This window comes from Battus philenor, unplaced genomic scaffold, assembly GCF_028537555.1.
Source record: "Battus philenor isolate CCGP_79_NKW_IND1 unplaced genomic scaffold, ilBatPhil1.0.hap1 SCAF_1, whole genome shotgun sequence".
NCBI classification, from domain to species: Eukaryota; Metazoa; Arthropoda; class Insecta; order Lepidoptera; family Papilionidae; genus Battus; species Battus philenor.
The window spans coordinates 8213292-8226925 of record NW_027181661.1 but is presented as its reverse complement, the minus strand read 5'-3'; the positions used below and the strand labels follow the sequence as shown (position 1 = coordinate 8226925).

Below are 13634 nucleotides of genomic sequence, written 5' to 3'. Positions count from 1 at the left end.
GAATCCAATAGTAGAGTATTGACTAAAACCAAAAAGTTACTATTATATTATAGTGTGTCTATTATTAGTGAAGCATAATAATATACGCAAATTAATAAATTAAATAAAATGTATATTAATTTTCATATACTAAGTAGAGTACATAAAGCATAAGAAAACAAATTTTAAATGGAATAAATAATCAATTATACATGACAGAAAATTAATTAAAAATTTAGTACTAGGTTCTGTCCAGCAGAGGATGTCCCACACTGAAACGATAATGATGATAATGACAATGAGATAACAAAGATTGGCAACTGTGACTATTATATAAAATAGTCAGGTTGTAAGACATTTGGCCCCTGAAAGAAATTTTCAGTGAAAAATATATGAAGCAAGCAGAAGCAGGTATAAACTTAAGCTTTATAGTAATACTATATAAAATGTTACTCTAAATTCTTGAAGATATTTGATGAACATTAGTTAAATGTGCTGCCAGTTGGAGAATTAGGTTTTCAATGTTAAATAACAACCTGCCTAATGTTTACTTATTTTATTTAGAAATGATGACTAGGCAAAGTATGTGAATATTATTTTAAAAAATTTAAAATAATTATTTGTTAAAAAATATTTTGTCCAAATGTGTCCACAATCTTGGAGTTAGACTTTAGTATTTCATGTCTCTTGCTAAAGTAGCAGTCATAATTATCATCAACATATCACCCGATTAACGTACACTACAAGGCATAGGCCCTCCTCAAAGATTGCTTCGATTACTGGTCTCGCGCGGCCTGTGTTCAGCGACTTCAAGCTTCCTTAATTATCTCATCGGTTTACTCAGTGTCGGTCTACCACGCCGCGAAGGCCTCGCGTTCGCGGTCTCCTCTCGATAACCTTTGGATCCCAACGGACGTTAGTAACACGAGCGATGTCTCCATTTCACTGCCACTTCAACGAGTAATTCTTGTAGGTACGTCGGTGATCTTGACCTAAGAAAAAGGGTGGATCATCCGCCAAGCATACTTTCGTGGTCATATATCCTCCACCTAACTTCGGAGTGAAATGGCTCGTCGCATGTCTGACCCCGGCGTCCTAAAAAAAAGTACTTCCAAGGAGTTCTGCCGATTGACGGGGATTTAGTGTTACTCGGGTGGAGTACACTAAATTAGCTAAACACAATTACAAGTCACAAGCACGCGATCTTCTTGCCGTTTGGCGGTCTGGCGAATTATCTTATAAACCCAATCGCACAGACTTTCTCGAGTCTAGCTTGTGCAGAATTCCTTCCAACCGCTTGGAGCCGCTTTACTCCGGACTCAAACGTTTTGCTTACCTACAAATTGACGACGACCTCCCTCCACGAAGGTGCTGACCATCAGATATGGCGCTTCGTTGGTTCCGTATCTCTCTTCAATGCCTCTAGTTCTGGCATTCGCCATGGCAAGCCAAACCTTTCGCTCTGACTGATCTTCGGAATTACCGACTGGTATGCACTCCGCACGGCGTCCGAATGTCGCTGCACCAGCACCTTTAATTCCTCTGGAGCCGCTGTGGTGTCTGTAGTCCGCTCGGAGTAAGCGATATTCGAACTGGGACAACAGCTTCTTACGGGACCTGCCCCCGTCAACCCGCTTGGTGTTTTACTCTCGCGCAGACGATGTCGGCTCTGCCGTGGCCCGCTCACCTCGAAGACCAATCTTTATAGCGTTGTGATCTGAACTTACCATGTAGGGAACTGCTCAGGAGAGAGCCGTCGATTCTACTCGTGTAGAGCTAACCGCTCCTTATTGCCTGGAACGTTGGCTCAATGTGTCCAAGGCATGCAGCTCAGCTTCTTTCCCCGTCGGTCTTCCTCTACCTCCACCACGAGCTCCAGGAATAAAAAACCCCTCCGATCACAATGCTTTAGGTCCCCAATCTGATCGGATATAGGAGATGCGATTGAGATACGGGCTGAGGGCTTTGGTGCCTTCAAGGTAGACTGAAACAAAACCAAGGCTCCAGCCGGCCATTGCTATGGTTATCGCCACCACATTAGTTAACTGCAGTTCCGGGTCAATGGCCAACCTTAGCGCGCTATCAAAGACTGCTATGACCGCCTGGAAAGGATTAGCCCGATCTCGACCTTGATTCAGCTGATACATGCTGTTTCCCGAATACTGCTTTAAGGTGCCTTGGTTGCCAGGGCACCAGCAGCAGCGTCAGGCAGACCTTCTTGCCAACAGCACAGGCCATCATCAGCTCGTCCACTAGCGTTTTCCGCCGCTGATCAGCTGACAGCACACGAGGATCCGCCTCACCGAGCCGTCGATGGCAAGGTCAAGGCGCCCTTAGCAGTATTTAACGTCCATATTAGCTATGCTGTCCTTCGAATAGGACACTCACAACTAAAGATGCTGTTTTCGACTTTGTACAAGTTGGACGTCTTGCAGTTTAAGCAACAAGGCGATAACCTGGCGGCATAGCCCAGGCACTCAGACCGGACGTGAAGGCCAGAGCAGTGACTGTATCGATCTGCGGCCTCCTTGCAGAGGTGCCAAAGCACCGCATGCACAGCATCACAGGGGAGAAGTTCTCTTTAGGCAGACGTTGTCGTCGATGAGACCATTTTTGCATCTTAAGTGCGCCCAGGACCTTACCGTCCCACAACATTGTGAAGACGTCGCCGATGATAATCATCGGTTGCCACGACAAGACAAATCTCATTGACTGTCAGGTACGGTCGCTTTGTAGACAGCGAGACACTGCCTCCACCTCTCCCTTGGTCGCCCTGGTAAGAACGACTTTCTGGTCCCTAACACATCGGTACCCGGTGACTTGGACCACTACCTAACACGGGTTGATGGCTTTTCGTACCTTATTAAGGACATTGTCGCTCGTGTCCTCTAGTTTGAGTAGTAGTAGAGTGGCCACCGTATCCTATGGGACCCTCGTCGCGGCCCTTAGCGTAAGTAAGCGGACCGACTGTTGCCTTCGGTAGGAGCCCAGTCTTTTCGGCTCCTATTTTCTTGATTTCCTTTCGCATCGCCACTGCCTCCCCTCATAAAGCGGTCCCAGGTCCTATGAGGTCTAGGCGCGAGAGGACATCTCATCGATGAGACGCAAGACATCGTATATTATTATGCTACCTGTCTACTCCAGTGAAGGGATACTTCGCAGACAGATACATCTTATTTTCTTTTACCAATATGTACTCAAACCCCATAGCATGTGGTTCAGTGACCATTTTAAAAGTTTAGTGATAGTTTTTAGTTTATAATAACACCCACTCTAGTCTAGCTATAAATATTATTGTAAGGAATAATTCCCTTATTTCAAAAACTGGGCTGTGGACGCTAGGGCTGTCACTCGTCAACACTACTCGAACATCGATTTGGTCGATTGTTATTGCCTGGGCAATAACAACACTACCACTTCAGAAAACGTTAGCGCTGGGGGAAGAAGTGGCTAACGAAACTCCAGCAACACTACTTTCAAGTATGATCGGGGGTTGGCGTTACTTGTGATATAGGACTAGACCTCGTCTGCGAAGAGACCTGTTGGATATAGACTGGTGACCTTTTTCGTACCAATTCTACGTAGATGGTATGATCGTTTTCAGTGAGACAAATAGAGGAGCTTTAACTGTACATATTAATAGCCACATAAACTAACGACTAATAAATACCAAAAAGATGGATAGTTTCAAAAATGGCATTTCGCTGCATAACTAAGTACTTTGTGTTATGCTGTTACTGCAATTATATCAAAAATATTTAACACTGTTTGGCACGAAAGTGAGAAAACAACAAATTGAAATTGAACTGTGTTTTTAATTGTAGCCGTATCAATGGCTAGAATAAGTACGTAAATGAACTCTTATATTAAAAAAGGTAAAAAATGTAGTTTTAAAGAGGTTGATTACGCTTTATTAAAAAGTATTAAAATTCCACTACACAAAATTCCATTTTATTTGTTATTTAAAATTTGTTATTGTAAAAGTGAAAAAGTTTATTACAAATTAAGCTATGTATTAAAAAAAATTGATATTTTGACTATCATTATTTAAATTATTTTCTTCTGACAATAAAGAAGGAACATCTGTATCATCAAGAAAAAACATCATATCTTCTTCGCCGCGTACATTGCATTTCAAAAATTCCTTGTTGTAGGTCAAGTCGCTTAGTGGAAAGGTTTTTGATAGCTCCGATATTATTCCTCTTAATTCGGTTTCACTCATTTGTTTAAAATCACTAAACGTCAATTCATATTCTTCGTTATCAATCTGCACATTGGTTTGATTACTGTCAACTCCAAGGAGAAAGTTAGTCTGTGATCTAAAATAACATGAAAGATAAAAACATAACAACTAAACATAACATGTTTTAATTAACTTTCGCATAATAGATTTACAATAATTTGACAATAAGCTCTAATAATTTTTATAAACAAAGACCGCAAATAGATGCTTCATATAGCCCTTGCAAGAAAATAAAGAAAAGCTTATTATTAGATATTTGATAATGTGGTATTAATTATGATTAAAAATCATTTTAAATTATAATGTGTTAACTTTATCTTTATTATTTATAATCTCTTTTAATTAAAAGGAGCTGAACAAAATAAAATTGTACGATTTTTTCTTAGTCTTACTTATGAGGTGATCATAACAAACGTAATTGAAATATATATACGAATTTAAAATAAATTAATGTTTACTGAAAACTTACTTTGCAGATTTTTTACTTTTCTTTCCAAATTTTTGGTTCAATTTAGACCACAATGCGTGATATTTTCTTATCACGTATTTTTTAGTTTCGCTATTCATTGGAATCTTTTTGCCCTTAGGACATATCTTTCCGTCTTTGATTGATTGTATTAAATGGTGCCTGAAAGAAAGAACGTATCGAAATTATACAGAAAAGATTAGGAATAAAGTTTTTTAAATTTATGTTTTTACTACAATTTCTTTGTACAAGCTAATGTGAAATGTAAACAAATAGCATACTTAGTTATATACTTCATTTTCTTCTTGATTTTGTTTGATTCTCTCATTAGCTGCATTTGATTACTTGAACACGGAGTACATTTGATTGTTTGTACAGGTACTTTGATTTCTAAAGTTTTTTCTTTACCATATCGATTTTGGATACAACACGTGTGTTCCGATCTTGGATGTATGGCTAAATATTGCGAAAGTTCCTTGTCTGCTACAAATTTTTCCAAAGGTATATTTCTTGCAAATCTGTAAGAATAACCTTTAAAAACAAAGTTATAGGAATTATTACTCATATGATTAATAAATTGAAATTGGATATATCTCATTTCATAATTACGTGTATTATTAACCTGTATTTAAATTAAGCTGGTATAAGCAGTGTTTATATTCAAAAACGTTATTAACGTTTAGATTTTTCTTCGAAATTTGAGCGTCTATTTTAAATTGATCATCATTTGTAGCGCAAGCCTCGGCATAACTGTGATCATCGTTTATTGCGCAAGCCTCACCATAACTGCGGTCAATGTCGAGAGCTTCAAAACAACCGTGATCATTATTTATAGTACAAGCTTCAACATAGCTCTGATCACCGTTTACAGTGCAAGTTCTAACAAAACTGTGGTTATCGTTTATAGCGCGAGCGTCAACAAAACTGTGGTCATCTTTTACAGCGCAAGCTTCGACGTAGCTCTGATCATCGTTTATAGTGCAAGCTTTAACAAAACTGTGGTTATTGTTTATAGCGAGAGCTTCAACAAAACTATGGTCATCTTTTATAGTGCAAGCCTCGATATAATTGTGATCATTGTTAGTGCAAGCCTCACGAGAAATAGGTGAACCTAGATTTTCATTAACGTCTTTTTGGATGTCTAACCACATAACGGAACAATTTGTATTTATTGCTGTGGTTTTAATCATTATTGATCTCGATCGGTTCATGCGCTGTGTTTGACATTTAACTAAAAAGCAAAATGTTATTAAAGTTAATATCAAATTTTTATTTAAACTTGTACCGATTCGGTGCGGTAATTCAATCAAATGTGCGCAGGCCCTGAACTTACGAGTGAAGAGGGTGACACTGAATTTTTTTAAACTAGCCAGTTTAAATAACTGAAATTAAAGAAATAGGTACAAAATATTAATTACAATGGGTCCGAAAAGACGTTGAGAAAAATACTTCTCGAGATGAGATTTCGGTTCACTAAAATGGAAGATATTCGAAAAGTTCTAATGGAAAAGCACGATGTAAGTCTCAAATGAATGGTAAGTGGCCTCGATAAAATGTGCCAAATTCGTGAAACAGGAAAAAATCGTCTACATCGATGAGTCTAAAATACATAGATCCCACACTAAAGGGAAATCTTGCGGTAAGTAAGAAAAAAGGAGTAAAAAAGCCAATTTCAAAAGGTCGACGTTTGATAATAGTTCATGCAGGAAATGCGAAAGGCTTTGCTTTTTACCTTTGTCTTTTTAACGTATAAATCCACGGACACTACTGGTGACTATCACAATAAAGTGAATAACGATAATTATGAGAAATGGCTGATTAACCAATTAATCCCAAATACACCCAGTGATTCTGTTCTAGTTATCGACAACGCACCCTATCATAACAAATATGTTGAAAGACCCCCAACTCAAACACCATTTAACAGGAAATGATCAACTGGTTAAACAGGCACGAAATTCCAGTTGATACAAAATTAAAAAACACCCAGATTTACGCTATTATATATGAGCACAAGGAGAGGTATAGAGTTTTCCGTGGACAGAGTACTTTCCGAACATGGGCACACTTTATTGCGATTGCCACCGTATCATCCAGATTTTAATCCAATTGAAAATATATGGTCTCAACTGAAAGGTTATGTAGCTTCTAGAAATATGGGTATGATCTTAACTTCAGTAAAAATATTATTAACTGAAAAAGCAAACATGGTCGGCGCTGAAGAGTGGAAAAAGGTTTGCGATCATGTAATTACACTGATTACACTGACAGACTTAGACAATTACACTATAGACTAGTGATAAATACAGCTGATAGTGATAGTGATAATGACCTTTTTGAGAGCACAGATAGTGAAATGGAACTAACTGAGAAATATTATTATTTTTATTTTTATCACAATGTCGCATTTTAATAGTAGTGTAATTTTCCCGAATAATTAAATACGTAAACATAATGTGAACATGTTTTTCATTTTATTTTACCCCAACCTAAAGCCACCGCTTATAGAAAAATTGATGTATTTTTATACAAAGTATAAAAATAATAATCAAAAGAAGCAAATAATACTTGTTTTAATAGTTCCTAAAAGGTACCGGACGGTTTGTATTTCTTGCGACAGAGATAACGCTCTACGAAGCCGAAATTAGCCGATTTTTCTCCTCAAAGGTCGATGTGCAATATTTATCGCCGGGTACTGTGCATCATTCAAGATAAAATTTACGTTTTAGTGTGTTTATGGATTTTTCAACAACAAAGTCATGATAGAATTAAGTTAGCTTTTGGAGTGGTATTTACTTGTCTCTTGTTTTGGACGAGTGAACTTCTTCATCCAAACAAGGCGTCAGCGTACTCAGCTAAACGAATAATCGAGTATTTGACTGTGACAGGTATCACCCTCCATTTAATCCCAAAAAGAAGGAATATTTCTGAGACTATGGTTTCAAAATTCCAAAAAAGCGATTGCCGCGTTCGAAAATGCCTTGAGATTTAGGACAATGTGCCGGGCCAATTTATCAAAAGATTCTGCTGTATATTTTTTTTTGAGAAGGTCCGGTAAGTTGAACGGAGGTATATTACGGTTTTCACGTTACGTCTTTTGGATGCGAATCAAGAGCAGTTTCTGATTAAGTGATCAAAAGTCTGTACTGTGGAGTCGTCACATGGGCAAGTCTCATTATCAATTATTTTAAAACGGTGCAGGTACTGCTTGCAGTACCCGTGCCCGCTTAGTAGTTGTGTGAGATGGAAAGATGTTTTGATGAGTTTTCGCAGTTTATGTCGGTGAGTTTCGAAAGGAGTCCTATGGTAACAAAGTTAAAGGTATACGTCTGATGTGGCTCGAATACAATGAACAACCATTTCATTTGTTTGTATCACATGTTATTTATATGATGTTAATATTTTATTACAGAATAGGATAGTGAAAAATTGAAATAGCTTAATAAGAACACGTTTTCTTTAACACATTTTTTCCCGTCTTACGTATTTTGAAATTTGTTAAAGAAAACGTGTCTTTTTTATTATTATCAAATGACTCGGGTTCCCCTTACAGAAGTGGGAACGCTGAAAGCGGTTTTGGAGTTTCCTCCGACACTTTTTTCTAGTGCTAACGCTTTCGAAGTTGCTGTACTTAATTACTTGTGGCAATCAGGTAGAAACGAGGCGCGGTTTGGCGTCCCTGCCACCATAAAATCCATACTTTAAACACGTTTCAAATGACAGTTCATACCGATATACAAGAGGACCCTTTCAGCCGGTAACACACTGGAGCGAGCACCTGCGCTTCCAGGCCAAAAGATTAAATAGAAGAAACACCCGAGCTCAAAACCACAAAAAATTATAGACAAATCTTAATCAAAGTTAAACAAATTGCTGGTATCGAAATAAGCAAATATTTTTCTCTGTATATTTTTTTCTCACCTTTTTCTTGTAAGAAGCATTTATTTAGATCATACTTCATTTCGTAGCAATGTAGATAAAAAAGCGTTCGCATAACATTAAAAATACTTGACGGATTACATACATGAACACTACTGGAAGAAACAAAACATGGTAAGAGATTTTCCTCACATTATTATGTTCATTTACTACGTAAAGAATAATAGAAAAACATACCATAACATTATAGGCGAAACGTCGAAATTTTTGAATAACTTTTTTTGGTAACATTTTGCGGCAGTACTAGGGAGGTAAATGTTACTGTTGATATTAAATTTTTTAAATAGGTAACGATCGGATTTTTCGTACATGATTATAGGGCTGAAGAGGTGAAGAGAACTAAAATTCTTTAAACAGTTTTTATTTTGGCGAAGTTTGATCGATTCATTTTGATTTAAACTTTTATCGTTTGTAGTATTATTAACTAGTTTTTCTGAACTGTTTAAATTTAGCGCTTTGGTGACACAAATATTGTCAGTGAAAATTTCATACGAGTCATATTGATCCGATTGATCGCTAATAAAACCAGAACAGATATCCTTCGCGTTGTTTAAAATGTTTATATGAGTGAGACTAGTAGATTTAGATCCCCAAAACGAATTTCCTGTATTTTCGGTAACTCTTCCAATAGTAAGTCTTATACCATTATTTTTATTTGTAAATAAGCTTTTTACTTGCGAACCACAGCTTCTTTCAAAAGATTGGTAAGAAGATAAACACGGAGAAAATTTTAACTTAATACAATTGTCTTCTGGTATCAACGTTTTTTCTTGAGAGGTGTCGCAGCAATGACGAATTTTTTTAAAAAAATTCTTGTTGTTTTCACATTGTATTGAAATATTTCTATTTGTGCTAACACTTTTTTCCGAATTATTCCTTTTTGAATTTCTTAGTATGTTTTCTTTAGGGTAACAATTAATATCCAAAATGATTTCTTCAGTTTGCACTTTTGCATTGCAACAACAACTCGATTTAATCTTTTTTTTTGCTTTTGAATTGTCCATAGCAGGATTACACATAATTTTTTTGCCTCTAAGAGGCAGTGGAAAAATTTCTAGGAGAATTTGGTAGTTCGTATTTGATTTCGATTTTTTTTTGGAAGAAAAAATTTTGAACTTTGGTTTCTTTTTCCCACATAATTTTAGTAAATTATCCTTTTTTTCTGTTTTTTTCCCACTTCTCTCTGATTTACATTTATCTTTTTTTATAGACCATTTATAACTTTTTGCTTTATCCCGTTGTTTTTTCTGCTTGAAATTAGTATTTATTGCTTCAGAATTTTTTAGATTTTCAAAAAACAAGCATTTTTCACATGGTTGTGATAAAAACATTAAATTTTTATTGTTTTGTGGTGATTTAGAATAGGTGCATTTGCAATATTGAATCTGTGTTTTGGAATTATGAGTTTTGTTAGATGTAACAGGCACAACCGCAATGTCTGTGTTCATTTTTGTGTTTGTCCCTTTTGGAAGAAGCTTCTTTGATTCATTTAGGCATTTACAAAATATCTGCTTTTTTGTTGTTGGTATCGCTTTGTGTGAAAGCATTCGCTTATGTATGTTTTTAAAGCATATCTTTCTTTTAAGTTTTGATTTAGATTTTGAAGGCGGGTCATTCCAACAATCAGTATTTTCTGAACACTCTTTGTGTTTTTTGTAGGGCTTATTTTGTTTAACTTTCTTTTGAATTTTAGCATTTGAATTTTTCTTTTTTGCTACAGATTCTAAGCAAACAAATGAATCTTTGTCATTACAATTATCACATTTTTTACACACACCATCAGCAGATATGCAGTACAAATATGTTAAAAGGCTAGCTACTTCAGTTTTTGATAAGTTTTTTCTGTTGTCTAAGTACGTTAGTCCTTGAGATAATTGTAAAATTGTTTTTCGCAATAATTTTTTTTCATTTAACGATGTTGCTTGACATGGACTGCATTTTTCTTTTTGTTGTTGCCATAAAATTCCGGTTGTGATTTTATTATCTAAGTTAGAGAATTCTTTACAAAAATCTTCCTCCACTCTTTTCAAATTATTCCTTAAAATTTTTTTAAATAAGCTCCGAAAATTTTTATTAATTTTTGGAGAAACTACGGTGGTTTTGCATGCATGGTCGATTTTATTCTTTTTATTACGTTTTTTATGCAAATGATTTGTTTTCGTAAGTAACGCATCAGCAGTACAAGAAAATGCACCGCTCTTAGTTTGTTCACTTATGCGAAATTGATATACCTGGAACAGGGCCCCCGTAAAAAATATATATTTTATTTATTAGTTGCATAGTTCTAGTTAAATATCTAATAAACTAACCAAACATGTTTTAGGTCCTCCATCAGTTGAAAGAGCCATTTGTGATCGTTATGTTAAACGTTAAATATATACAAATATCATTAGTTTATAAGAAAAATGCATTTGCTAATGTCTTTTTAAAATATATGTTCTTCTAGCGATGTATTCAATGGGTTACAATTTTTTCTCTCAAATTCAAAAAGTTTTTGCTGTAATGACTTCATATTTGGGTAAATAATTTTACGTTTTGTAGCATTTAATATATATTTTTTTTATTGTATTTGACATCGTTCATGTGATTATCAACTTCATATTGATTTCTCTATGGTTGTACTTATATTTCAGTGTCCGATGAATAGCGTTTTACAGATTAAATTATTAATGTTTAGAGAAATCAAAAAAACTTTCAAGAGCTATTAAAAATTTAATTATCGCCTTTTATAAATTTTACCGATGTTTTTATCGAATCTTAATTTAGATAGAAAAAGATCACGTTTTCATTTTTATTTAGCTATTTCGAAAGATAAATCGATAAAGATTTTTAAATTATAATGTATAAATTTAATTCCCATAATAGGGATATACGAGTAGTGAAGAAAGCCAATCATCAGTCTATTTTATTTCTTGCTAATATGAAGTGAAATCGATTGAAAAAAAGGCACGTAACTAAAGACAAGATTTTTAGGTTAGGGATTTGTTATTTGAATATAAAATAGAATTCAAGATATATTTAAAAAATATATGATATGCCCATATATGATAAAAATGTTATATTCACACAGGATAGTTTTAGTGGGAAAATAAAGAAGTATTGTATTTAACTAAAGAAAATTGTTAGACATTTTCTTGGAATTAAATTTCTTAATCCATTTAATGGCTGAAACTATAAGTACATAGAACTTTAAATAATAAGAGTAAATAATCAAAAGAGTATGTAATGATTGCGTCATTTAAATAAAACAAAAACTATTGTTTCATTACTCTGCTCAAAAAGTATCAAATTATGCTGAGAAAAAGTTCCACTAATGACACTTAATTACTATAATTGTAAATAGAGTACAATGTCTTGCGATTGTTCCAATATTAGAGCAGGTCAATGTAATTGTAAAATAGTACACAACGATATGTTTGTGCCCAAAAAAAATAATAATAGATCAACTGGAATCTTAGTTGGTCAAGAATTGTTGGAATCAAATATTCATCGAATACATTCTATGACGTTTGTCAAAAATAATTTTTTGATACAAACGCTTGAGCGTTTTTATGAAGTGTGCGCGACGTTTAATATAAGGTAATTTATTGACGCAGAATTTCTAACAAATCAAGGCTATAGTTTACGTTGCTTTTATTAGGTGCGATTACTGTCAGTGGAAAATATTCTTATAAATGTTCATGCTAGTATGTGGATGTATTTAACACAAAATTTTGTTTATAGGTACTGCCCCTTTCGTGGTTCTCTGAGAAATAAACATTGCGTTATACACGCTTTAAAAGACTTTGTGGTCCTTTTATGTTTCTTTGCTGCTAACTTTGTAGTATTCCTGATGATTGTAACGAGAATGACCTTGCACATAACATATATTTTTTTGGAAGGATTACGATGGGCACAAAGGTATTAAAATATCTTCACACGTTGAAATTAAGACATCAAAATGGTTTTTATTTTTACTGTGTAATTAATATATTTTCTTTGCTTGGTTCAAAGCTGAGCTTCTATCCAGATTTTAAGCGCGATGCCGTTCTTTTTTGAGCTTGTGTTCTAAGAATTGTACAACCGGAAAAAATTTAAAAGTGCAAACGACCTGTGATACATATTATTTTAATATGAGCTATTATTTTCACCGACGTTGTGACTACTCTGTAACAGACAATATCGGTTGAATTGGTGCCAATTACTACAAAAACAAAGTATTTTCAGTCGCAAGTTCAGCACAATTTCGCCTGCGGAAACCAGTCTGTTGACACAAGACAAGATATTAAAACAAGTTATACTCAAATAATAAATAAGTGACTACAAATATCCACAAATTGTAAAAATTACGGAACAGCCAATTCGTACATAATACTAACTGTTAAAAAAATTTTCCTGCCACATTATATACCTAAGAGAGCTATAGTTTTAAAATATACATTTTTGGAAAAATTAAAGCACTCTCTCAACCTTTCTTGCAGTTGGAATTTCGTAAAATCCATGCTTAGTTAGATCTTATCTCGGCAAAATCAATATTTATACCAAATTTCAAGTTTTTTTGGTTGTTGAGTTATCGTGAACAGTAGTAGTAGTAGTAGTAGAGTAGTATATGAGTGGATATGTCATATATATAGTGTGTTGAATTATTGTTAAAGTTCATTATACATAGTTTTTCACGTGATTTGTAGGGTATTAATATATTCTAGAAATATCAAGAACAGTTAAAGAAGGCTCTACCTGTTATGTAGTAATGAATAATTATAGGGTAGGGTAGGGTAGGGTATATAGGGTCTTAAAAGATTAAAACGTTAATATCTATTTTGTAGCTCAAAGCCAAAATTCAAATCGATTAGAAACTGCCTGCACCCTGATTACTTTAACAATATCGGCTGTCCAGTCACTGGTCGTCTGTTCGGCGCGCTGTGGCCTGCTCACTGTCACCTTCACTTGCCCATCCGCTGGGCATTATCGATTACTTCCTTTATTCTAAGGATCTCGTAGAGAAATCCTGAGCTTAGCTCTCTATAG

The 13634-nt window shown here is 34.9% G+C and overlaps 1 protein-coding gene across 1 annotated transcript; it reads right to left on the bottom strand.

Moving 5' to 3' along the window:
• Positions 1-3994: 3994 nt before the first annotated feature.
• Positions 3995-8649, bottom strand: LOC137930889 (uncharacterized). The gene is made up of 5 exons (XM_068774275.1): positions 8610-8649; positions 5311-5919; positions 4970-5219; positions 4692-4850; positions 3995-4298 (listed from the first exon to the last, which is right to left on the bottom strand). The coding sequence occupies exons 1-5, from the start codon at positions 8647-8649 to the stop codon at positions 3995-3997; spliced, it is 1362 nt and encodes a 453-aa protein (XP_068630376.1).
• Positions 8650-13634: the final 4985 nt, after the last annotated feature.

What these genes read in the sequence shown, in the direction of transcription:
- LOC137930889 (XM_068774275.1), bottom strand. Translation starts at nt 8,649, where the DNA reads ATGAAGTATGATCTAAATAAATGCTTCTTACAAGAAAAAG. An exon ending in ATGCTTCTTACAAGAAAAAG is followed by an intron (nt 5,920 to 8,609) that starts GTGAGAAAAAAA and finishes TTTGCTTTTTAG; the next exon opens with TTAAATGTCAAACACAGCGC. An exon ending in CCAGCTTAATTTAAATACAG is followed by an intron (nt 5,220 to 5,310) that starts GTTAATAATACA and finishes TTGTTTTTAAAG; the next exon opens with GTTATTCTTACAGATTTGCA.